At 34.6% G+C, this 23,047-nt stretch overlaps 2 protein-coding genes, 1 long non-coding RNA gene and 1 pseudogene across 5 annotated transcripts; all 4 read right to left on the bottom strand.

The window, feature by feature from the left end:
- Positions 1 to 2,569: 2,569 nt before the first annotated feature.
- Positions 2,570 to 4,625, bottom strand: LOC143545156 (putative mitochondrial saccharopine dehydrogenase-like oxidoreductase At5g39410; annotated as a pseudogene). Its single transcript, XR_013137375.1, has 2 exons — positions 3,922 to 4,625; positions 2,570 to 3,360 (listed from the first exon to the last, which is right to left on the bottom strand). The product of XR_013137375.1 is annotated as a putative mitochondrial saccharopine dehydrogenase-like oxidoreductase At5g39410 (transcript).
- Positions 4,626 to 8,532: 3,907 nt separating this feature from the next.
- Positions 8,533 to 9,700, bottom strand: LOC143545155 (uncharacterized). The gene is made up of 3 exons (XR_013137374.1): positions 9,649 to 9,700; positions 9,378 to 9,551; positions 8,533 to 8,736 (listed from the first exon to the last, which is right to left on the bottom strand). It is a non-coding gene; the product is annotated as an uncharacterized LOC143545155 (long non-coding RNA).
- A 62-nt stretch (positions 9,701 to 9,762) lies between these two features.
- Positions 9,763 to 12,105, bottom strand: LOC143545154 (putative pentatricopeptide repeat-containing protein At3g01580). Its single transcript, XM_077037090.1, has one exon. The coding sequence runs from the start codon at positions 12,076 to 12,078 to the stop codon at positions 9,898 to 9,900; it is 2,181 nt and encodes a 726-aa protein (XP_076893205.1). The 5' UTR covers positions 12,079 to 12,105; the 3' UTR covers positions 9,763 to 9,897.
- Positions 12,106 to 15,952: 3,847 nt separating this feature from the next.
- Positions 15,953 to 18,910, bottom strand: LOC143545182 (uncharacterized). Of its 2 annotated transcripts, none has more exons than XM_077037110.1 (3): positions 18,730 to 18,910; positions 17,960 to 18,182; positions 15,953 to 17,876 (listed from the first exon to the last, which is right to left on the bottom strand). In XM_077037110.1, the coding sequence occupies exons 1-3, from the start codon at positions 18,732 to 18,734 to the stop codon at positions 16,221 to 16,223; spliced, it is 1,884 nt and encodes a 627-aa protein (XP_076893225.1). In that variant the 5' UTR covers positions 18,735 to 18,910; the 3' UTR covers positions 15,953 to 16,220. The 2 variants fall into 2 exon arrangements, with proteins under 2 accessions (XP_076893225.1, XP_076893226.1); XM_077037111.1 differs by having other exon boundaries at positions 17,960 to 18,177.
- Between the last annotated feature and the right edge of the window lie 4,137 nt (positions 18,911 to 23,047).

Below are 23,047 nucleotides of genomic sequence, written 5' to 3'. Positions count from 1 at the left end.
ATATATACAAACATTATGAACTCTCACCAACATTATTATTGACAAAAATATATTACTTCGAACGTGCTACATGTTAAGGATCATTGAAGATTGAAAGAAAACTTAGTGAAACCTTTAGGATATAATTTAAATAAATATGTCAGTCTATTCGATGTATTGTATTTGAAATTGAAACAAAATGTGTACTTGTAATTTGATGAAATAAATTAAATATTATTGTCACTCAATAATGTCTTTGAGCTATGAACAATTAACGTACCGCCTCGATGTATAATCCGTCTCTACGGTCGGGGTGTTACAAAACGGCACGTCTCATTAATATGCACCGCCTGATCATTTACCCTCCTCGCAACAGAAGGGTCAAATCCTAATTCATGCATACGATCTCAACTTGTACGGTCCATATCAAACATAATTTATTGTTTTTATGGAGATTATGTTTTGAACATGGTAGTCAAGCTTAAATGTATTAACGAGGTTTGAAACAAGTATAAAAAGGCTATACGAGTTAAAATCTAGACTCACAAGCAAGTCTAGATATTTACAAAAGTTATTCTCCTACTATAAGTTTGAGATAACACACAAATATAAATCAGTATGATACTGATCATTATAAACAAAGGTGAGTACACTTATACTTTACAAAATCTTTTAATGAGTCATTTACACAAAGTCAAAATTTTACGTGGGATTATAAACAAAGGTGAGTACACTTATATTTGTGTATGAATCCATACATATGTGGACCGAGGATAGACATACCCCACCATGCTTAGCATTATGTTTCCGTCTCATTAAGTTGGTCTATGGGGTCGTGTGGGATTGACCATGTGTATATAATTAGTACGCATGCATGTATACAGACCTTTTCGAGTATGAACTAAAGGCTTACATTAATGTTTTAGAGTTAGCATGTTCACCAACAAGTGTTGATGACGTATTTTATAAACCATTTTACAGGTAAACAAGAATAAATGAGAGAAGATGGTGATTTAGCAATTAGCTGATCTAATGGCTCAGATAAAGTGTTAATATTGTAATCAAATTGTTACGGTTTATTTCGAGATAACCGTCAATCTCCCAAGAACACAAGAGAAGAAGAAAAAATAAACCAAATTAATAATTCTTTCTTATTCTTTTTTCTTAAACAAAGATTACAATATATAGGAAAATCAAAGACATAATAATTGGAAAAGATAAACAATAAAGAAGCCTAATTATAATACAATAATGAAACTAAATAAAAGATAAACTTAAATAATAATAATAATAATAATAAACCTATTAATATAATCTTAATAATAGGATCGTATCAATTCCCGACCACTTGAAAACGTCCTTGTCCTCAAGGACGGAATGTCGTTGCCAAGGCGGTCGCCACTCGAGTCGTACGACGACAAGTGGGGCGGTCTCAACGTAGCACCACGGTGGCCGCCATTCGAATCTTCCGGTGTTATTCGGGCCAATTTCAACGGACCACAACAAGGGGCACAACACGGGTCGCTTTATTGCTTCTTTTAACGGTGTCGGCGCCAACAAGCTAATTGTATTGTTGTAAATTTGATTGGCATCTTTATTAACCATCAAATTACCATTTTGTTGCTTATATTTACCAGTTACATGCCCACCTAAGGTCATATCCCCGAATCCTTGAGTAACTTCCTCGTTAGCAATGGTTTCATGATCAGACTTAGCAATTGCATTGACGGAACTAGCATGGAATTGAGTAAGCAATGCTGTAGTGAAATCATCCCATGTGAGGAAGTCTGAACCCCGAAGCCAACCATTCAACCACCAAAATGGTTCATCATCAAAGGATTCGATGACATAGGGAAAACGCTCATCGCCATAGATCGCGTAAAAGAGAAAATACCGTTCAGCTTCAGAGATCCATAGAGTGAGACTAGATCCAGTAAAACGAGGTAATAGTGGATGCTCCCACAAGAGTTCTTCCAAAGCCATATAGACTAAGGCTCAATGAAAGCACCAATTGTTACGGTTTATTTGAGACAACCGTCAATCTCCCAAGAACACAAAAGAAGAAGAGAAAATAAACCAAATTAATAATTCTTTCTTATTCTTTTTTTCTTAAATAAAGATTACAATATATAGGACAATCAAAGACATAATAATTGAAAAAGATAAACAATAAAGAAACCTAATTATAATACAATAACGAAACTAAATAAAAGATAAACTTAAATAATAATAATAATAACAATAATAATAAACCTATTAAAATAATATTAATAATAGGATCGTATCACAAATGCAAATTAATGTTTTAAGTTAAACTCTTTTGTAAGATTATATAGTGCTTAATCCCCGAAGTTTTTCAATGTATTATTATTTTAATGAAAAAGACTTTCGCTACACAAACGAGTTAGATATATTTATAAAATGTGTGCCAATTATTGGTTACACGTCTAGGCATATGGAGCCGAGGTGAAGCATGGTTTGTGACAAATTTGTAAAATATGAGAAGCATAAATATTAAAGTAAATACAATAAATTGAGAAAGATTTTTTTTTAAAGGTTATTTATAAAGCACAATATCGAACCTTGCTAATTATACATATATAAATTGAAATACACATTTATTTAGCTGTTACAACCTTAAAAGGTACTCTTGCATTACAAGTGTTATAATCACTTTTAGAACATAAGTCACATTTTGCTACACACAAAACTCTTTGAAATCACATCAAATGTAACACCATTCTCCTGCAATCGATCTTGAAGATCAGTCGGACCGAAAACAATCCCTGGAGGAAAAACGCCGACTTTTGGCAGATCACCACGTTGCGCTAAAACTAAGAGCGCACACTGAACCAAAATGATAGGAGTTGTCACATACCCAATCTCCGGTCCCATTACTCTCGTAATGATTTCTGTATCCGGCTCTTCAGAAACACGACTAGCGTCACTAAACCCGCGGCCCACGAACCACATCTTAAAGCTTGCGCGGGCTATTTCCTCATCAGTTGGACCATTTTTACTAAAACACCCGAGACTGAAGACCCATGGGAAATTCAATAGAAGCCACCTCCCTATGGTGCTCTTTCCTAGTAATCCAATAGATAATCCTATTGCAATGACTCGTTGTATACCCGCACGAGTCTTGGTGGCAATCTTTACTCCAAAATGAGCAGGTTTGATGTTCGACCAAAAAGCTATGCGTTTCTCTTCGTGTTCATGACTCTCATTGACTCCTTGAAGACCACTTGGGTTGTCTGTAAACATCGAGAGTGTTTGTCTAACGACACTAGCGTCCGCAGATGGGAGTTTCACGGCATAGAGTCCTATCTTCTTTTGATGTTCTATAGTTGGTTCATTTGGATCAGGACCATAACCTGGAATCTGTGACAAATAATGCATATTTGCTAGAATAAACCAATCAAGTTTTAATATCAAATAACGTTGAATCTTTAGAATTATTAGGTGGTTTAAGTCTTTAAGATACAACTAATTATTACTCCATTCGTCTCATTAAAAGTGTCCAAATTTCCTTTTTTATTTGTCACATTACAAATGTCCACTTTCAAAATTTATTAGCCAATTTTCAAGTTTACCCTTAAACACACACAACTAACATTAATAAACAATATTTATTGACCCAATTTCCAAGGGCATTATTGTCATTTGGTAAGTGAAAAAAACAATAATTTAATCTACCTTAAACTTTGTGTTTTTTAAACTAAGACACTTTGACCGGGACAGAGGAAATATTAGGATTTTCTTTATAAGTTTCCGTACTTTAAGATGTTCGGTAAGCAAACTCAAGTTCGTTTGGTTGACAAGCGAACTCCCTAAAGTTTGGTGAAAATTCGTAAGAAGCGTGTTTTGATAAGAAAAAAGTGCAATGTGGTTCGTTTGTCACTCAATCGATCAACTTGCCAAATTTAAATAAAAATGAGTTACCCTAGGTCGAGTTCTTCTACGAATTGATCGTCGCAATGTTGTGAGCTTATCAGCGTTAGCCACACCCAAAACTGCGGATTCATACGTCGCAAAATTGCCCACAATCCCTTTATTCGACTCAAGATTCACGTACGCTTGAACCCGTTGGGAACAGCAGGCGAAACCCACTGCCTGGAATTAAACAACCACCCTAACTCAGCGGGAACCGAATCAAACCCACAAGCCGAAATGACCAAACTACCCGTCTCCACCGCCTTCTCATAGTAATCCGCTTCCATTCTCTCCATAAACTCCGGTTCACCAGAAATATCCAAGTAATCACACCCGGCTTCAACGCATGCAGCAACAACGGGCTCACCATGAAGGCGGTATGGGCCGACGCAGTTGAGGACGAGCTTAGCTTGGGAAGCCATGCGGCGGAGAGATGATGGGTCCGAGGTGTCAGCAACAAGGATGTGGAAGCCCATTTTAAGGTTTCGGCGAGTTTAGACGAGCTGCGACCGGCTAAAGCGATGGATCGGAGAGGTGAGTTGGGTGAAAGAAACTTGAGAGCTTCTTTGACAACATACTTGCCTGTGAAACCAGATGCTCCGAAGATGACAATGTCATAAACTTCTGTCATAGTTGATGGTTATAGAAGAACATGCACTTGTATTAGATCATTATATAGGGGTTTAGAGTCGCCAACTTATTTTGGTTATTAATGGTTAATATTGTCACGTACGTACCCTTGTTGGGTAGCGTGTACTTTACCATAAAGTCACAAACTATGCCCATAGTTATTAATTAGTTAGAATCCATTAGGGTGTGTTCGTTTCACAGAATTCGTGTGAATTCAATGGAATTGGAATTAAAATCCCATGGTATGGCGTGTTCGTTTCATTGGGATTGGAATCTTAATTCTATTTTGGTGTGTTCGATTCAAACAATTGGAATTGGAATTCAATTCCTTTAAATTCCTTTAAATAGAGGAAATTGTTTGGAATCTTCTCTCGAGTTTTTTTTTTAACGAGGATAATGAATAAAACATTTTAGCTTTTATAGATTTTTTGTTTTTAATTTATATTTTGAGTTATGAATTTTGTATTATTATTTTTGAATATTTTTTTGAGGGGTTTTTAATCTTAATAGAAAACCCATAAATTCCAATTCCTTCAAATTGGAATCCTATGCAAATTCCAATCCTATGCAAATTCCAATTCCAATTTCATTCCATTTCGTGAAACGAACGCGCCCTTAGACTTTTTTTTAGGATTAGCAGGTTTAGGAAGAAACTGATGGATGGAAACTAGGTGTACGGAGTTGCTTGTGATGGAAATTAGGTTAGTTTTTCGCCATCTGAGATGGCGGAATTTCCTTCCACTTCATCAGCAGGGCCAAATGGCAACTGGGATCCGTCATCTGAGATGGCGGAATCTAACTGTTCCCCTTATATATCAGAAATCATGAACCTTATGGTGCAAACATTATTTCCTTCTTTTTAATCGAATTTAGCAAAAACCTTCTTTTTTTACTCTTTCGGAATAGGGTAAAAGAAAAGAATAAACTGTTGTAGAACTTAAGAGTGGGATTCGTTATGTTATAATGATTTTTCAAATTGATAGGTAAATAGAATTTGTTCCATGGGAATCATGCAACGTTTATAAATTCTAAGAAGGTTGCAGACTTGGAATTTGTCATCTCCCGGTCACCATAATTAACTTTGTGAAGATGTGTCATGCATTTGGCCCAACTGATGAGGTTGATGACAATTCCGCTATCTCAGACAGGGCCGGCTCTAACAAGGCGAAAAAAAAATTTGGGCTAAAGGTGAAATTTTTTTTGGGCCTTAAGTGAAAGGAACATTTTATTGGGTTTAAACAATTTAATTTTAAATGGGCTTACTTGGTTATGATTTGACTTGTTTAAAAATCTTTTGTATAAAAATAAACTTAAAAATAAGACTAGAACCCACAACCTCTTTGTTAGATGTCATACCTCTTTGTCACTAGAACAAGCTAGTGGTCATGTAATTGTGTTAAAAACATTGATTATACATAAAAATTTTCATATATATATATATATATATAAAATTGGGCCTAACGGGGTGTCGGGCCTATGCCGTCGACTACCCTGCCTCCCCTCATGGCCGGCTCTGATCTAAGATTGAGGAAAACTCGCTTTCCATCACAAGCAACTCCGTACACCTAGTTTCCATCAGTTTCTTCCTAAACCTACCAATAGTAGAAAATACTCCAGAAAAAATATATATACTTCCAGACTTCTTCTCTACTTATATAAGTACAAACTTAAATGCAGCTAATACGTAGCAATATAGTGTGTATCTCACCTTTTCATTAGTGTCTAATTAAATAACGACGTCCCTATTGTATCAAGCAGTATAGCTAGTACATGCATGACTACAAAGTGGGTAATATATACCATTCCACATGAGTTTTTTGATGTTTTAGTCTTTTCACTTTTTATCTTCAGAATTTCAATCTCATAAGGTTCAAGCACTTGAAGCACAAGTAAAGTTTATACACTCAAACCAATAATGGCGGTGGCTGCGGTGACAACGGTGATGCTGGTGGTACGTAGTTGGTAAAGATGGAATGTAATAGAGAAAAGAGCAATGGGTAGCCAAACAAAAAGTAGATTGAGTTAAGAGACGCTAATATTAATAGATGTTTTTGTATGTTATTTGAGTTAAGACGATGGGCTACGTAGTTACTTTAATATAGGTGAAACCATAGAGTTTGTTACAAAGACTAGCATAGCGACTAGCTCTAGGTATATTTTTTTGTCCCCTTAAATTATTTTTTTTGTTATGAGAACACAGTGAATGGCGAAGCTTGGACGAGTTCGGGGGGGGACTCAAAATGTATTAGAAAACCATAAACGAGGGGCGGGCTCAAATTTTGAGGAAAAAACGGGTAAATTTACATTACGTATACAAAATTTTCGAGCGAAAAAGGGTCAATTTACACTACTGCGTAAAAAAACAGGGAGGCGGGGCCACCCCCGTCCCTAAGGAAGCTTCGCCCTTGTGAGAACACCTTTAACAAATCTGGTTCATGAAACTAAATGAGAGAGACGGAGGGCCGGGGAAGAAGAGAGAAGGAGATTTGGAGGGATCAACCAATCAAATTACATTTTTTTCCTTTTTTGAAATTTTTTTCGTCTATCAATTTTTAATTGAGTTGACACTCTCTCGTCAGTCCATGACTTTACATCGTTCTTTATACGCAATACTTTTATACTTTTAGAGCATCTACAACAATGAAGTTTATGTCTCCACCATTCACTTGATACCACCTAGATCTAAACGTTGGAGTTTGGTGCTTGTTGTATATGCTCTTAACTCATCTACTCATCTCTTTCTTTTTAACATTTAGATCTCTTCCTTTAAAGCGCCTAACATCATGTCATCCTAAAAAATGGGGCACCACCATGTCTCTCACCAAAGAATTGGCATCCACCAACACTAAGAAAGGTGGGGTCCATCTTATGTCAGCCAATAATCTTTTTTTTTAATATCTACTTAAATCATAAAATTAATTTTTTGGGTTGGTTAGTTTATGAGATAAACTAATGGTGTCAGGCCAAAAAAGAAACCGTGTAATAATTGAAAACATAAAGTATAAATCCTAGCGATTTTAAAGGTAAAGGACATACGTTAAAATCTGATATATTTATAATTTAGTCATTCGAAAATGTTTTGAAAACCAAAATAGTGAGAGTTACATTCTATTAGTTGATAATAACATACATGATCACACGTAGACTCATACCACGTCGTGGGGAATCAAACGGAACAAACTAACAAGTGTTGTTTCACTCCTGCCACTTTCCACCACTACAAACCACCAGTCACAACATTTTTCATAATCGATTACACAATTTTTAAGATTGCAAATACTAACTTTAGAAAATATATATATATATATATATATATAAACTCATTGTCAAAATAAACACCCGTCGTTAAATGCACGGCTGTATTTTACCCTGTCAACATTTGTTTTTTAAAAAAGAAATAGAAATAGAAAAGACGACAGGCTCTTTCTACTTGGTGCGTGTTTTTATTAAAAAAATCAGAGAAACAGGCACCCATTATGAAAGAGAAGTTGGGCTTAGAAAAATAAAATATAATTAAAAAAACAGGCGGACCACCCATAGTAGACGCTGGGTTTCAAAAACAAGTCTGAGTGTGCTGGTATCTAAAATCCAGACCGGCCGCCAGGAACATTGTTGTCAGATTGTCTGATAAATAGGCGGGCCGGCAGAAACATTTTTGGCAGGATTAGTACACGTGTCTGTCAGTTATTGGTGTAAAATATATGGGCAACCCGAGCAATTTTGCAATGGACATAACGAAGACTTGCGGATTTAGATAGGCATTAATAGAATTGGGTCAAAATGGACCTTTTGGTCCTTTTCCCTATCTTGAGACATCTTTCATTTAAATACAGTGCAGTGCGAGAAAAATGGTATGTGGCTGCACGTTTTTCCAAAGTTTCTTAATAAACATACGAATCAACCCGTTAGGCGGGATTCACATAATAAAAAAAAGTTGGTAATTCAACAGAAAACAAATGCAGTTTCAAAATCATTTACCCAAGGCCTCATACCTCATCACCTAACTCCCTGAGGTGAGTGGATGTGGGCACTGGCCAAGCCCATTTTGTTGCATGCTTTAGGACTAAAAGGTGTATAGTCTGTCACTTTAGTTTTCCTTGATGAATGACAGATAGGTTCTTGAAGATTTGGAACTCATCCAAGTTAAGAAATTAAACTACTAACATAATTCACAAATCCCATATTCTTCATAATCTGCAGACGCAATCAAATGCAGCAAATTGAAATATATTGTATATTCAAATGGTTTTCTCTATGCGAATGTAAATTAAAAAATATAGAAGGCCACGATGAACTTACAATACATATTAACTATTAATGACTAAACAAAGTTGCAGTTGGTGATTGCGATACTTGTATTCTTATGCCTACAATAACATATGGTTTTCAAAGACGCAAAAGACCATTATATGCTACGATCAACAAAGTTCAGTTGGATATAAACAAATTCTGCTAGCTGTAGCCTACAATAAGATTGATTAAATATGCATGATTAACTTCATGCGCAGATTTACACAAAATAATTATGGTCTACACTGCAAGTTGTAACCTTTCTCTAAAAAGTGAGTGTTATTTTGCTTTTGTGAGCTTCAATTGCACACATTAATTCTTCATTCTAAAGCTAAAACTCTAAAAGTAAGAAACTTACACTGGATCCCTTTTCCTTGGATTTGAGCCTTACATCTTTCAAGTTATAAAGTAAGTTGATGATTGCCGGACTGATTTAAGGCAGACAAAATCTAGCAACAGAAAACAACAAAAACCTATTACTTATTACTGCATAAATTTACTGACAAGAATATTGAACTATAATATTGAGATACAAAAAAACTTACTGTCAAGATAGCTTGCAACAGAAGTAGATAGATAAATATCTTCTGGACCTGCCCACGACATCGAATTCAAGCCCGAAATATTCTGTCAAGGTAAACAAATTTGCATTGGCAGCAGCCTCCCAATCTTCACTCCGCGCCTTAAAAGAACCCTAATCTTCTACAAATACAAATCCCCTATTTTCAATGATGAACAATAAAATTAAAAATTTAAAACCCTGGTCAAATTAGTTGCTACATTACACAAACTAAAAACCAATAATAATCACCGAACCTTTTGCTTTGGCGTAGGGTTGGGCATTTTGTTGAAGTTAGTCAACAAAGGGAGTTACGGTCTTACAGACCGAAAACCATAAATCAGTTACTTCTTGAATCACTTTTTAATTCGTAATCTTAACTCTACGACAATAACAGGCAATCGGCAAAATATCAAAATAGAATGATACCCATTGCTCATTTCATTTTATAAATGTCTCTGAACAAGCATCTTTCATGATTGAATAATGCCCATAATCTATGAACACTACCGATCTATTTCTATTAAGCTACAGCCCGTAGTTGTTTTCAAGCCTCTCTGCTTTGCAGTAGCTCTGATATGTGCAGCCTCATTCCATCTTTCACTTTCTGAATACAAGTTTGAAACCAACCCATACGACCTTGAATTTTCAGGGTCAAAATCCAAGAGCCACCTACCTAGAACCTCACCCATTTCACTGTTTCCATGAACCCTGCACGCAGCCACCAGTGCACCAAGTGCAGACGCAATCTGTGTTGATGGAACACATTTCAACAACTCAAACGCTTCCTTAAGTTGACCGGCCCTGCCCAACAAGTCAACCACACAACCATAATGCTCTTCACCAGGAACAAGACCGTATTCCTCTTTCATCATCTTAAAAAGATTTAAACCTTGTTCTACTAAACCAGCATGACTGCAAGAAGATAATGCTGACATGAAGGTCACCTCATCGGGAACGACTTTTTCTTTTTTCATTTCGTTTATTAATTCGAGTGCGCCAAAACAGTCACCGTGCATCCCCGATGCAGCTATCATTGTGTTCCATGAAGCTAAACACTTGGTACCCATTTGACCAAACAAATCTCTTGATGTTTTGTACATTCCACATTTGCTGTAATTAGTTAACAAAGAGTTCATGATGGTGATTTCATTCTTCATTGATACTCGAATCACATGGCAATGAATCTCCTTAATTTGGCTGACACACCCGAGCCGAGAAAATGCTTGAAGCAAACAAGTTAAAGTGACCAAATCAGGGTTCGGTTGTTTTCCCGAGTTTACCATTTTGTAAAACAAGGTTATCACTTCATTAGCGTGGCCAAGATTCTCGTAACCCTTCATCATTGATGTCCAAGATACCAAATCTTTGTGCTTTATATCATCAAAGACTCGCCTTGCATAGTCTATATAATCACATTTTACATACATGTACATGATCTGATTAGCAATATCGGTTTTTGACTCAAACCCGCGTGAAATCACAAATCCATGGATGCTTCTGCCATGTCTAATATCTTTCAGATCAGAAAATGCAGAAACTATGGTCAACACGGTAGCTTCGTTTTCAGTCAAGCCGGATCTTCTCATGTTGTCGAATGATTTGATTACTTCACGGGGGTAATCATTTTGGAGATAACCCGCCATCATCACATTAAACGAAATGACATCTTTGTCCTTCATAATATCAAAAATATTCTTAGCTTTGTCACAACTGTTACATTTTGAGTACATATCAATCAAAGCTGTATTGGTGACAACATCAAGCTGAACCCCGATTCTAAACATATAACCATGGATGCTCTTACCGACACGTAACAACCCCAAATTAGCACAACTTAAAATCCCGTTTGCTAACGAAATTAGATCAAATTTATGACCTTGAGCCATGAGAGAGAACAGATTCAAGGCTTCAAAAGGCCGACACGATTTCAGATGACCATCTATCATTACATTCCAACAAGCAGTCGTCTTTATGCTTATTTGATTAAAAACCGCGGCAGCCTTATGTAGCTCACCACACTTGACATACATATCCATAAGACTCGTTTTCAAAACTTCATCAAAACAACCGATTCCTCTTCTAACCGCATAAGTATGAATCATATCCCCATAATTCAACAACCGCAGCTTCGACGCTGCCTGTAATAACATCACCAAAGTCACACGGTTCGGTTCCACGTCATCAGCCTGCATCCGTTGAGCAACATTAAACGCTTCATAAACAGCACGATGATCATCCGTTTTGGTATACCCGGTTATCAAAGACGTATACGCAACAATATCTCTCTCAGTAATTTCATCAAACACCTTGTGTGCACCCACCATATCATTACACATTGAATAAAACCCAACCAAAGACGAGCCGACAAACCGGTCCGTGTTCAAACCAAGCTTCAAAACATCAACATGAATAGCTTTTCCAAGTTCATGTCTACACAACTGAACACAACTCTTTAAACTAAACGTAAATGCTGAACCATGTATTCCAATTTTCCTCTGCTTGTAATTTAAATAAACCCTTAAAACTTTATTAAATTCGCCAGCTTTAAAATACCCAACAAGAACTGATGAATCTGAAGGTAATTGTTCTGGGTGTAAGGTGGATGAACAAAGAGAGTAAGAATTGATAGAGAATAAAGGGGTTGTCTTCTTTAAAGTTTTGATTACAGTTGAGATTGAATACATAATTAATTAATTACACAAAGATTAGCTTAATTCCAGCGTTTATCTGATTGGAATTGCAAAACATTATTTTAGGGGGTGTTTGGCCTAGCTTTTTAATCAAGCTTATAGCTTTTTTATCTTTTTTTTTACAAAATAAGTTTAATTGGTGTTTGGCTTAGCTTTCTAAGCTTATGCTTATTAGCTTATATATGTTTGGCAAGGAGCTTTTATGAGCTTTTAGGAGCTTCAAACTTTAATTTTTTTTGAAAAAGTTTATATTTAATAAAAAACTTTGTTTGTTTGAAGTAGCTTCAAGCTTTTAGATTGGTAGAAAAAGTTTCTTTTTCAAATGCTAGTATTGGTAGCGTTTGAGAAAAGGCTAGCTACAAGCTTTTACATTTGAATTTACAGGTTTAGTACTTGAACTTATATCAATGTTTGTTAATTTATATTATAGTTACACATTCAACCCTTATTCAAAACTAACCACCCTCACGACTTTTTTAGGAGCCATAACCTTTTCACACGTTAATAATTTTTTAAACAAATTGCATCATAAAAACGAGCATTTTATTCTCTTTAATTTGAATATGATATTGTCATACTTCTTTAATTTTAAAAAAACTAACATACTACGTGATTATCGGGTATGATCGGTAAAAAGTCGAGTCAGGTGAGCTCGAGTCATGTGTAAGACCAAATTAGGAGTCGGGTTAGATGAACTTGAGTCATGTGTAAGACCAAATTAGGGTCAGAAAGAGTCGACACAAAAAGGGTTAAATTAGTTCGATTCGTGTCGATACGCTTTTAAGTCGAAAGAATTAGGTCAGAACATGTTTCAGATTAGAACAATGTATGTTCAGAAATGGATTCATATCAAAATATGTTGGTTTAAAAAATTATCTATTTGAAATTATTGTATATTTCTGCTTTGTTTCTTGATTTTCGACATCATTTACAAGCTTACTGCTTTTCCATGAATTACACGTCTACATTCAGGTTATGTATGCACTGTCATCAGGTGAATCATGTACCAACACTGATTATGCGGTTGATGTTAGGTTGTGTGCCCATTTCGTCGCACCACGCGGGAACCCAGCTAGTTTTATTAAAAGCTTCTGCTACTCTGCCAAACACCTAAATATTAAAAAGCTACAGCTACCAGCTTTCAGTCTTCAGCTTCCAGCCTTCAGCTACCAGCTAACACCTACCAGCTAATTTTGCCAGGTATGTTTGGCAAAGAGCTTTTAGGGGCTTTTAGAAGCTTTTAGGAAAAAGCTCCGTTTGGTTAGACTAGCTTGAAGCTTTTAGGTTTGGAGAAAAAGCTCCAAATTGAAACGCTACTAATAGTAGCGTTTAAACAAGCTACAAGCTTTTAGGGTTTCAAATTTTACAATTTTAGTACTTGAACTTTCATTAAATTTTATTAATTCATATAATAATTACATATTTAACTCATATTCAAAACCAACTATCGCCATGACTTTTTAAAAGACCATAACTTTTTAACACGTTAATAGTCTTTAAAAAAAAATCGCATCATAAAATTGAGCATTTTATTCTCTTTAATTTGAGTATCATATTGTTATACTTCTTTAACTTTAAAAAATTAACATATTATGTGATTATTGGTTAGGATCGGCAACAAGTCGAGTTAGATAAGCCCCATGCATGTGTACGACCAAATTAGGGTCGGAACGAGTCGATGAAAAAGGGCTAATTCAGTTCGGTTCTAGTTGGTACGGTTTTGAGTCGAAAGGGGTCAAGTCAGAATAGGTTTCGGATTAAAACAGTGAACCGCGCGAGCACCCAGCTAGTTTTATTAAAAGCTCCAGCTACTACACCAAACACCTAAATATTTCTAAAAAACTACAGCTAACAGCTACAGCTTCTAGCCACCAGGGGGCTTCTAGCCACCAGCTTCCAGCTACCAGCTAGCAGCTTCCAGCTACAGCTATCAGCTAGGTTTGCCAAACATACCCATAAGCTCATTTTAAAAAGCTTATTTGAAGATGGTTTTTTAGCTTATTTGATATAAGCTTATTTGTTTAATGGTGTAAATTACTCATTTGTCCTCAAATGGTGGTAGATTAGTCATTATTACTCTAACAAATTAAAATGTTGGATTTAAAAACTTATTAAGACACATAATTAACTTGTAGAATATAAGTTAATCCAAACACTTAAAAAGAGCTTATCAAATAATAGAAAATAAGCTATAAGCTAATTTTATATATAAGCATAAGATTAAAAATAAAAGCTAGGCCAAACACCCCCTTAGTGATTCCGGTGAATCTTCTCCGGAGACCCAGCTTCCGGTATATAGGGATCGAGTTTGAAAACACGTGTGTTAATGTGTTATTGAACTTTTCAAAAAGCTAATAAGTTAAATGGTGTTTGATAATTATTTTTTTTTATTTTAGCTTTTTAAAAGGGTTAAAAAGTAATTTTTTAAATGACACAAATCCTGGTTTTTCAAAATGACTTTTGAAGAAGCCGATAAGACAATAAACACTTTTCAAACTCAATCTCAAACATAAAGCAACATCTATACGTCTCTTAATACAGACCTCAGTGTAGCCCTATACATGGCCCTATACGCCCTCGTATAAGGGGTGTCCATGTTTTTCACCATCATATGTTTTTTAAAACAACTTTTAAGATTTTCTTACAAAAAAAAAGATAATATTTATAGAAAATAACGAAATGTGATGTTTGTTATTAAGATGTCATATGATGAAGTTCATGTCTATATACATGGGACGACTAAATACTTTCTATTAAGCGTATCAAATCATATCCTTTTTAGTGTCTTACGAAAATATTTCTACACGACAAATAGTCGGTGCTCTTGTAAGGTGTCTTCTCGGTTATAACAAGCTGACAAATATTGATCATGAAAAGACAACCTGATTACTTGTGTATAGTCAAAGACATACACACATATTTGGTATAAAGGTGTTAATCAAGTAGACAATCTCGTCATTTTAATTTATATAGATTTAGAACACATAGAGAGAGAGTTTGTGACATATGGAAAGTTTGTTAAAGAGGGCATCAAACTAGTATTGAGCATTGAAGCTATTGGAGTAATGTGGGAAGTCTTCTGGATTGGATGGTCAATTGTTGCTCACTTGCTCATGGTTGGTTAATAAGATCAAATGCTCACATGATTAGAAAATGTATGTTGATCAAGACATTACGAACAAAGCAAGAGCATCGATTAACCTTCGAATCCAAAAGATCCCTCACAACACTTCGTTGGCTTCCATGTTCGATATTGATCCATTGTCCTCTCTAACAAACCTCTAGAAATCATGATCTCTCTAGTCTCTATTTATGATTTTTAAATGGCAAGATTGTCTACCTACATGCCTTTATAGTAAATGAATGTTTATGTCATTACCAATAGTCCAATACGCACGTGATTAAATGTCTGTATATGAGCTAAGGTTGTGTAGATAATGAAAAATTGCCGGTTAACTATCACCAAAGAAATGGTTTTTTATGATCCGCAATTGTAGATCGCCAAGACGATACATTTACATATCATTAAAGCAAGTTTATGGCATGAAAATAAATATTTTAACACTTAGAAAAATAACTAACAGATGTTATGTATGTTGGGTCAACAAACATGATTTTTATTTGACATGGTAATAAATATATAACACTTAGGAAAATGACTACTATTTAATTTTAAAAATAGTTGAGCATTCACAACTCTAAATATATTAAAATTAGAAAAAAAAAACTTTATGTTTGTTTAAATAAAGTTAAGAATTGCGTTCACTATACAAAATATCTTTGTAAATTTGATTTAATAATTCCATATGACCATATCTTCCAACAATGACATTGGTCCCAACTTTTGGTAGAACAAACTTATGTCACACGTTTTCCCCTGCCGACTTTTTGTCCATATGACATTGACTGACAAAATCTATGATATTTGAATCATATAAAATATAATAATAAAAAAAAAACCTCGTAACTAAAAACAAACAAAATTCGTTAGTAGTTGAAATTGTGAAGCACATGAACAAGCAAACTGTCTTTCCATTTATATCAAACTCATAAGACAAAATGTAGTTTATCACTTGTACAGGAGACATGATTTAAGAAGCCTACTGTATAATTATGTACAACAATATTGATTTTAATCAACACTTCAAAGCTAGAGAGTGATAATTATTACCATTTTGACATCTCTGTCTCGGCAAACGCCTCGTCTTTTTTCCCCACCCCCTAAGACTTTTCCCGTCCAACGCCGCTTCCCAACATACACTCTTCTCAACAGCCACCACCGCCAGTGGTGGTGAGGGCGATGGCAGCCGACGCCTGCCCCTGCCAGTCTTACCACCTGTTTTCCTCTTTGGCTGCCAAGAAACACCAATACCATTAAATGCCTCTTCAAATGTCTGAAGATCTTCAGTTACTTCTCGCCTCGATAAAGAAACAATTCCCGGTAATACATCCCTCTGAAAATCTTTCCTCGCCTTACCCCGCTTCCCCTGTCCCCTTCTAGCCGCTCGTTTTGTCAATAAACCGCCATCTTCTTCCTTTTCCTCCACAATCGGCGCCTCATAGCAGTGGTACTCTTCCTTGGTTTCTAGCAGCTTTAATGTCATGTACTCAAAGTAATCCATACCTTCGGGAACACAATCTTCATCCTTGTTCGCAGTTACTGAATCTTTGAAATCATTATCAGATTCAATAACCTCTGCCAACAACCACAGCAAAGTGTCGGAGGGTGGCGGCTCGGATGATGATATGGAGATAATAGCTTCAGCTGCAGATTTAACAAGTTCCTGATCATCAGCATCCATGTGATCATCGTTTGGTTCGGTTTCAAGGGCTGCAGGAGTCTCTAGGTCGATCTCCATTGAAGCAATTTTGACAACGGCTTCGGGAATGTTCGGTGTTGATGAAAGATCTTCCTCTTCATTAAATGACAAATTTAAATCAAAAACTGGTCTTGATTCCAAATTGTGTTTGCTTTTGTCATTTTCAGCATTCTTATCATGAGTAAGGGTGGTTGCATCTTGAACGTTAACGGGAACACCTAAAATTTTTGTAATTCCCTGGAAATGATCAGTTTGAAGTTTCTCAGCCTTTTTAAAAAACTGCTGAGAATGTTGTTGCAGAGAATCCAAGTTCATCTGATAAAGTGTTGGTTCTTTCACTTTGGCTTTCACAAGCCAATGAGGCAGCTGTTTTCCAAAATTTTCATGGTTCTTTTTCCCATCAAAAACTTCATGTTTTAGACAGGGTTCAATCCAATGGCTACGGTTAACTGATGAAGCGTTTTGATCTTGTGAAGAAGACTGTGAAGTAACAAAAGATTGCTTATGGCTGCTTTCAGAAAGTTCAACACCAAATATTGTTCTGCTTCTGGATAAATGCTCAAAGCCTTTCTTTGGCTCAGCTTGCAAGCACCAAAACTTTGAATTTGTAGATAAATCTTGCTTTTGTAGTTTAGTAGTAGCACGATAATCACTATTAACAGATGCTGCAAACGACGCTTCTTCCATACGGACTGGTTCATTAAGATCAGCCAAATCATAAGCTCTTTTTGTGCTTAAATTACGAAGATTTGTTACTGCTTGGTTTTCTTCATTATAGTCGTTCACATCAGCAGGAAGTTCTAAATCAATCACACTTCTCTGAGTATGCATATCTTTGGAAATCTGTGAAGAAATTTGACTTAAAAAATGACTGGAATTTGCAGCTGCTACTGTAAACTTGTAATGCTTTTTCATTGTGAGTTCGTTCATCAAGTCTTTTTGTCTTTTATACAGGCGATGAAGTTCTTGAAGCTGAAAAAACGGCTACATCAGTAACACGGAAAGTTTAACAAAAATACATTCACCAAATTAACAAAATCACATTTCTTATGGACCTGATGCTTGAAAACTGACTCTTGCTTCAAAATCATGAACCTCATATGTTCTTTCGGATATCCAGGGTGCCCATCCATGGTTTGACTCATCAAAAACGAGTTATAACCCTGGTTTCTATCGCCATGATATGGTTCCCACATACCATTACACGAAGCGTTGTTTAGATCCATCACAGAGCCTATAAAATGTGTCTTAGTTTGTACTTTGGTAGCCATTCCTGCACTACAATCAACCAATACGACAACAATTTGTACTCAATAACAGCTTCATATAGACTATGTTAACATAGTTATTGGTTACAGTGATAGATCCTATGCTTTCAATTTTGCAAGTAATCTTAAAGATAATAAATAATCTATAAATGATAGTTGTTTGGAAAGTGATAGAACCAATGAAAATACAACATCAGCATATATATATATATATATATATCACCAAACAATTATCATATGAAGATACAGTGACTCAACTCAACTCTAACTCAATTATAGATGATATTAAAGTAGCTTTTGAACAAGTTTCACAAAAGAGCACTAGTACTAGTACTAGTAATAGTAATAATAATAAAAATAATAATAATATTATTATTATTTATTATTATTTTTATTATTATTATTATTATTATTATTAAGAACCTAAATTCAACTATCAATCAAAACAACAGCTTCAAATAACTTCAAATACACAAGCATTTAAAGGAATTGAAATTAACGCAATTAAATTAAAATCTAGAAGTAATTAAACGGTTAATTAAAGAAAAATCTAGTACCTCATGCCGTTAGGTTTCCGTCAAACCGTCTTCAAATTAAGCAAGCACGAATTTGAAGAAAAAATAATAATGAAAAAAAAAAGAGGCGAAATAATAATATCCGATCTGCAGGTCCACTTTTCTTCTGTGATCAACAGATACGAGAGAGAGAGAAAGAAAGAGAGTGATTTGAGATAAGAATAATAATGATAAATATAGAATTTATATATTTATAAATAAATAAATGTGTTTCTGGTTTTCAGCTAAAGATAGATAGATATAGATATAGAGAGAGAAACATATTATATGTATGTATGTATGTATGTATCACCTATCAATTCACATTTCTAGATTCTTTCTACCTTCCGTCCTTTTTGGCCTTTTGGCATTATTAATTATTTTTCTTATTATTCCTTTCATAACAAAATATAATATATTAATATGCCAGATCCAATGGTGTTGCTTTAACTTGAAAATAATAATATATTTATTTAATTTGGTAGACGTTGATAATCTCCTTCCTACCTTCACTGTCCAAGTTACAAAAAGTTATAAACCATCATATAGACTTATTTATATATTTGAGTAAATATTAAAAAAAAAAACTCTTATGTGATTTCTAGGTGGAAGTTGATTACTTGATTGTGCACATCATTATGAATTGTGTACACCATCTATGTAACATAAACAACACACAATACAAGTACTGGTACTTGGCATAAGTGATGTGCATAGTAAATTGTAACCATCTATAAATCACCTCTCTTAAAACTTTCTCACTCATATTCAAACTTTTTTCTTGTATAATTTTTTAAGCTACAAGTTTATCTAAAAAGCTAATAATTTGTTTTCACTTTTCAGATACATTATATAAAACTTCAAACCTTTCTTACAGAAATTTATAAAATGAAAATAGAAATAAGTAATGTCCCCACTCAATGCTTGATTGAAAGATGCTCATTCGATTGGTTCAGTTTGTAAATGAGCCAATCGCCTCGATTTTGTTTGTAAACAAGCCAAGCACGACCAAGCAGTCCAACTCGTGAACAGGCCTAGGTTAGATTGGTGTTTCAAGTTATCGGTTTTTATTTTTCAAATAAGGAAAACATTTTCTTTAACAATGAATACGAAACAAAGATAAAGACAGTTTTTAAACATCTAGGTTTAGAAAGAGGGATGTTTTGGATTTAAGTTATACAGACGACATGGATTAAAAAGAAATTCGCTGTTAACAATAAAAAAGAAAGAATCCTGCCTAGACAAAGTATTGTGGGCTATTCAATGATTCAAAATAAGAGCAGGTATATGCCATTACTTAAAAGTAGATAATTGTTAGATAATAATAATCTTTATATTATAAAGGTTTTGAATACTATAATATAGCTTATAATTATATTATTATTATTATTGTTGTTGTTGTTGTTGCTGTTGTTGCTGTGGTGTATTTACTGCGCATATTAATAGATCAATCATTTCTATCTGGGCCCAATCAATAAGTTACGAGGCACTAAAGTTTAAATAAGAGGCCCAATAAGTTTTGTGGTTTAATTGTTTTAGTTTTTTTATATAAAGGGCCCTATAAATCTTTCGGTTTTATATTTACAAAAAACATATACATAAATTTAGTGCCTTGGAAAAAAACGTGCCTACGCTGGGTGTCCTACTCGCTCATGCTTGAGGCCAGCTCTGCATAAATAGATGGTAAAAGGCATCATGCTATCGAGTCAAGCCCGACATGACACAACATAGTAAGGGGGTTTAGGATTCCTTATTATCATCAACTTATAAACTTTTTGAATAGTTAATAAGAGGCCTTATGGATTTTAACTTATAGAGAAGATAAAACAAAGGGGTTTTGAAAAGTTATGAATTAATCTCTAACTTATTAATTTAATGAGTTTGATTTACCTGTTACGTCCCTCTAACCCTCAAAACTCATTACATTCATTTTAAAAAAGAGTGTCATTTTAGTCATTTTAGTTTTTCCCAACACATAAGCTAATCCAAACATTTTTTAAAAACTTCTTTTAATAAATTCATAAGTTAGTAAGTCTTTATTAACAAAAAGTCTTTTTTAATAAAAAATCACTTTTCACTTAAATAAGCAATCCCAAACATACCCTCACGAGAATAAGGAACCTGACACGACATGACACACTATAATACAAAACCCGAACACAACTCGTTTGACTAACACGTGCGACCGTTCTAAATAAACGCCATTTATTTAATCATGATAATCTTGATACATTTATATAAGAAAAACAGTTGAATACAAAAGAGTCCAAATAGGCAAATTAGCAATAACATTAGACAATACAAAAGGTGTAAATAATCCGAGCCCGAGCTCAATTTAAATTACACTGAGCTCGACCTCGGTTTGTTTCAAATTTATAATTATTTTCATACAAAATATTAAACTATAAATTTATATATACCGTAATATATATTATATACTTATTCTTATCATAATTTTATATATGTCAATATTGATTAAATAAATATATACTGCAAATAAAAATTATATAGATAATAGGGCTTATTTAGGCTCGCGAGCCGACTCGAACTCGACAAGTGAAGCTCAAGCTTGTTTATGAAACAAGCTTATTGATCAGCTCGAGGTTGTTTTAGCTTGGCTCGACTTAGGCTTTTTGCAAGCCGATCTCGAGTAGCTCGCAAGCAGCTTGACTCATGTCCACCCCTAAATTTCAACTCGGATGAATGCATGATTAAGCATCCATGGTCATGGTGGTTCAATATCTGTTAAAACTGATTATGCTTGTTCGTTCGGCTCGTTTAAATTGAAGTCCAAGTTTTAATTTATATAATTTATAAACCAAAATTATATCCTAAAATTTTAATATATAAAAATATAAATTTTGTGATTTTATAAATGGGCTGACACGAACATGACATGTGTAACCCAAAAATAATTTTTTTTCTTTTTTCATATTAAAACTTTACAATTCTAAATTTATATATTATTTTTAGTTTTGCATTTGAAGCAATTATGTGTGACCCATGTCAATTTATTTCTAATTTTAGTATTAAAATGCCTAAATAACTTAAGTTATGCTATAAAAAAACATTTAAATAAACAAATGGGTTATACAAGGCTACCCACAAAATGTTAAGTTGATACAACCTACCTCGTTTAGCTAAACATGTTTGTTATGTCTGAAATTCATACCCTTAACTACACACCAGACAAGCAGACATCACTCAAACCGTTAATACCTAAACATATTGAATGAGTGTTATTATAAACACTAATGGATTATAAAACACATTGTATGCAACAAAAAGCTTATGTATTAATGACTTATTTCCATATTCAAACCTTAGTCTTTTTACAAATATTTAAAAACTGATTGTTTACAAAAAAGTTATTTGATAAAATGGTGTAAAAATAGTATTTAACAAAACCTGTGTGACGGTTAATTTATAGTTGTTAATGGCGGGAAATGTTGACACAAGAGAAAAAGAGTGATGAAGAGAGAATAATGGCCCACCTCCTATGATGACAAACACCAAAACAACCAGTAGAACAGATCAAACCACCTTAATTTTCCCGAAATTAGAGCTGATTTGTGTAATTTGAGAGCTTGTTTTCTGCAGGTTTATTTAAGGGGGCGTTCATCCCGTCAACAGTTTCAGGCCCGGTCGATCCCCCATCCATCTGGGTCTCCCCAAAATCTGTCGATTGATCTCTTTTGATTGATGGGTTTTGGGGGCAAATTTAAATGGGTTGCATCAGCTCCAAACATGTTGCCAACTCTACTGTTTCCCCTCTCCCTCATTCTTCCCTAACCCTTACTCATTCCTACAACAACAATCATGCTTACGCCTCCTCACCCGAAAAATACATTAAACATGAAACGAATGACGATAATAATAAAATCATTAAGCGTGAGGACCCCCCTAATGATGATGAGGCGTTGAAACAGCGTTCTAATAACAAGCACTCCAAAAAGCCCTCGCTTACGTTTAACGTAAGGTTTGGAAGATCCAGTGTAGCGGAACATGTTGCAGCCGGTTGGCCCGCCTGGCTTAGTGCTGTCTCTGGTGAAGCCATTGATGGTTGGCTTCCTCAAAAGTCCGATGGTTACGAGAGGTTTGAAAAGGTATTATGAAAGAATTCAAAAACTGTATTGTTTGAATAATATTTTCTGTGCATTAAATAATAATTATAAAGCTAACCGACTAATGACAATGATAAAACAAAAATCAGATTACAATAATTATAATAGATAATAAACTGAAAAACTGTATTGTTTGAATAATATTTTCTGTATATTAAATAATTGAGACTACAGCTTTATATGTAAAGAATAATGAT

This window comes from Bidens hawaiensis, unplaced genomic scaffold (assembly GCF_021521415.1).
Source record: "Bidens hawaiensis isolate Kalapana, Puna unplaced genomic scaffold, B.hawaiensis_p1.1 tig00013865_1, whole genome shotgun sequence".
Taxonomy (NCBI): domain Eukaryota; kingdom Viridiplantae; phylum Streptophyta; class Magnoliopsida; order Asterales; family Asteraceae; genus Bidens; species Bidens hawaiensis.
The sequence above is the reverse complement of the archived record's forward strand: the minus strand, read 5'-3'. Positions and strand labels throughout refer to the sequence as shown.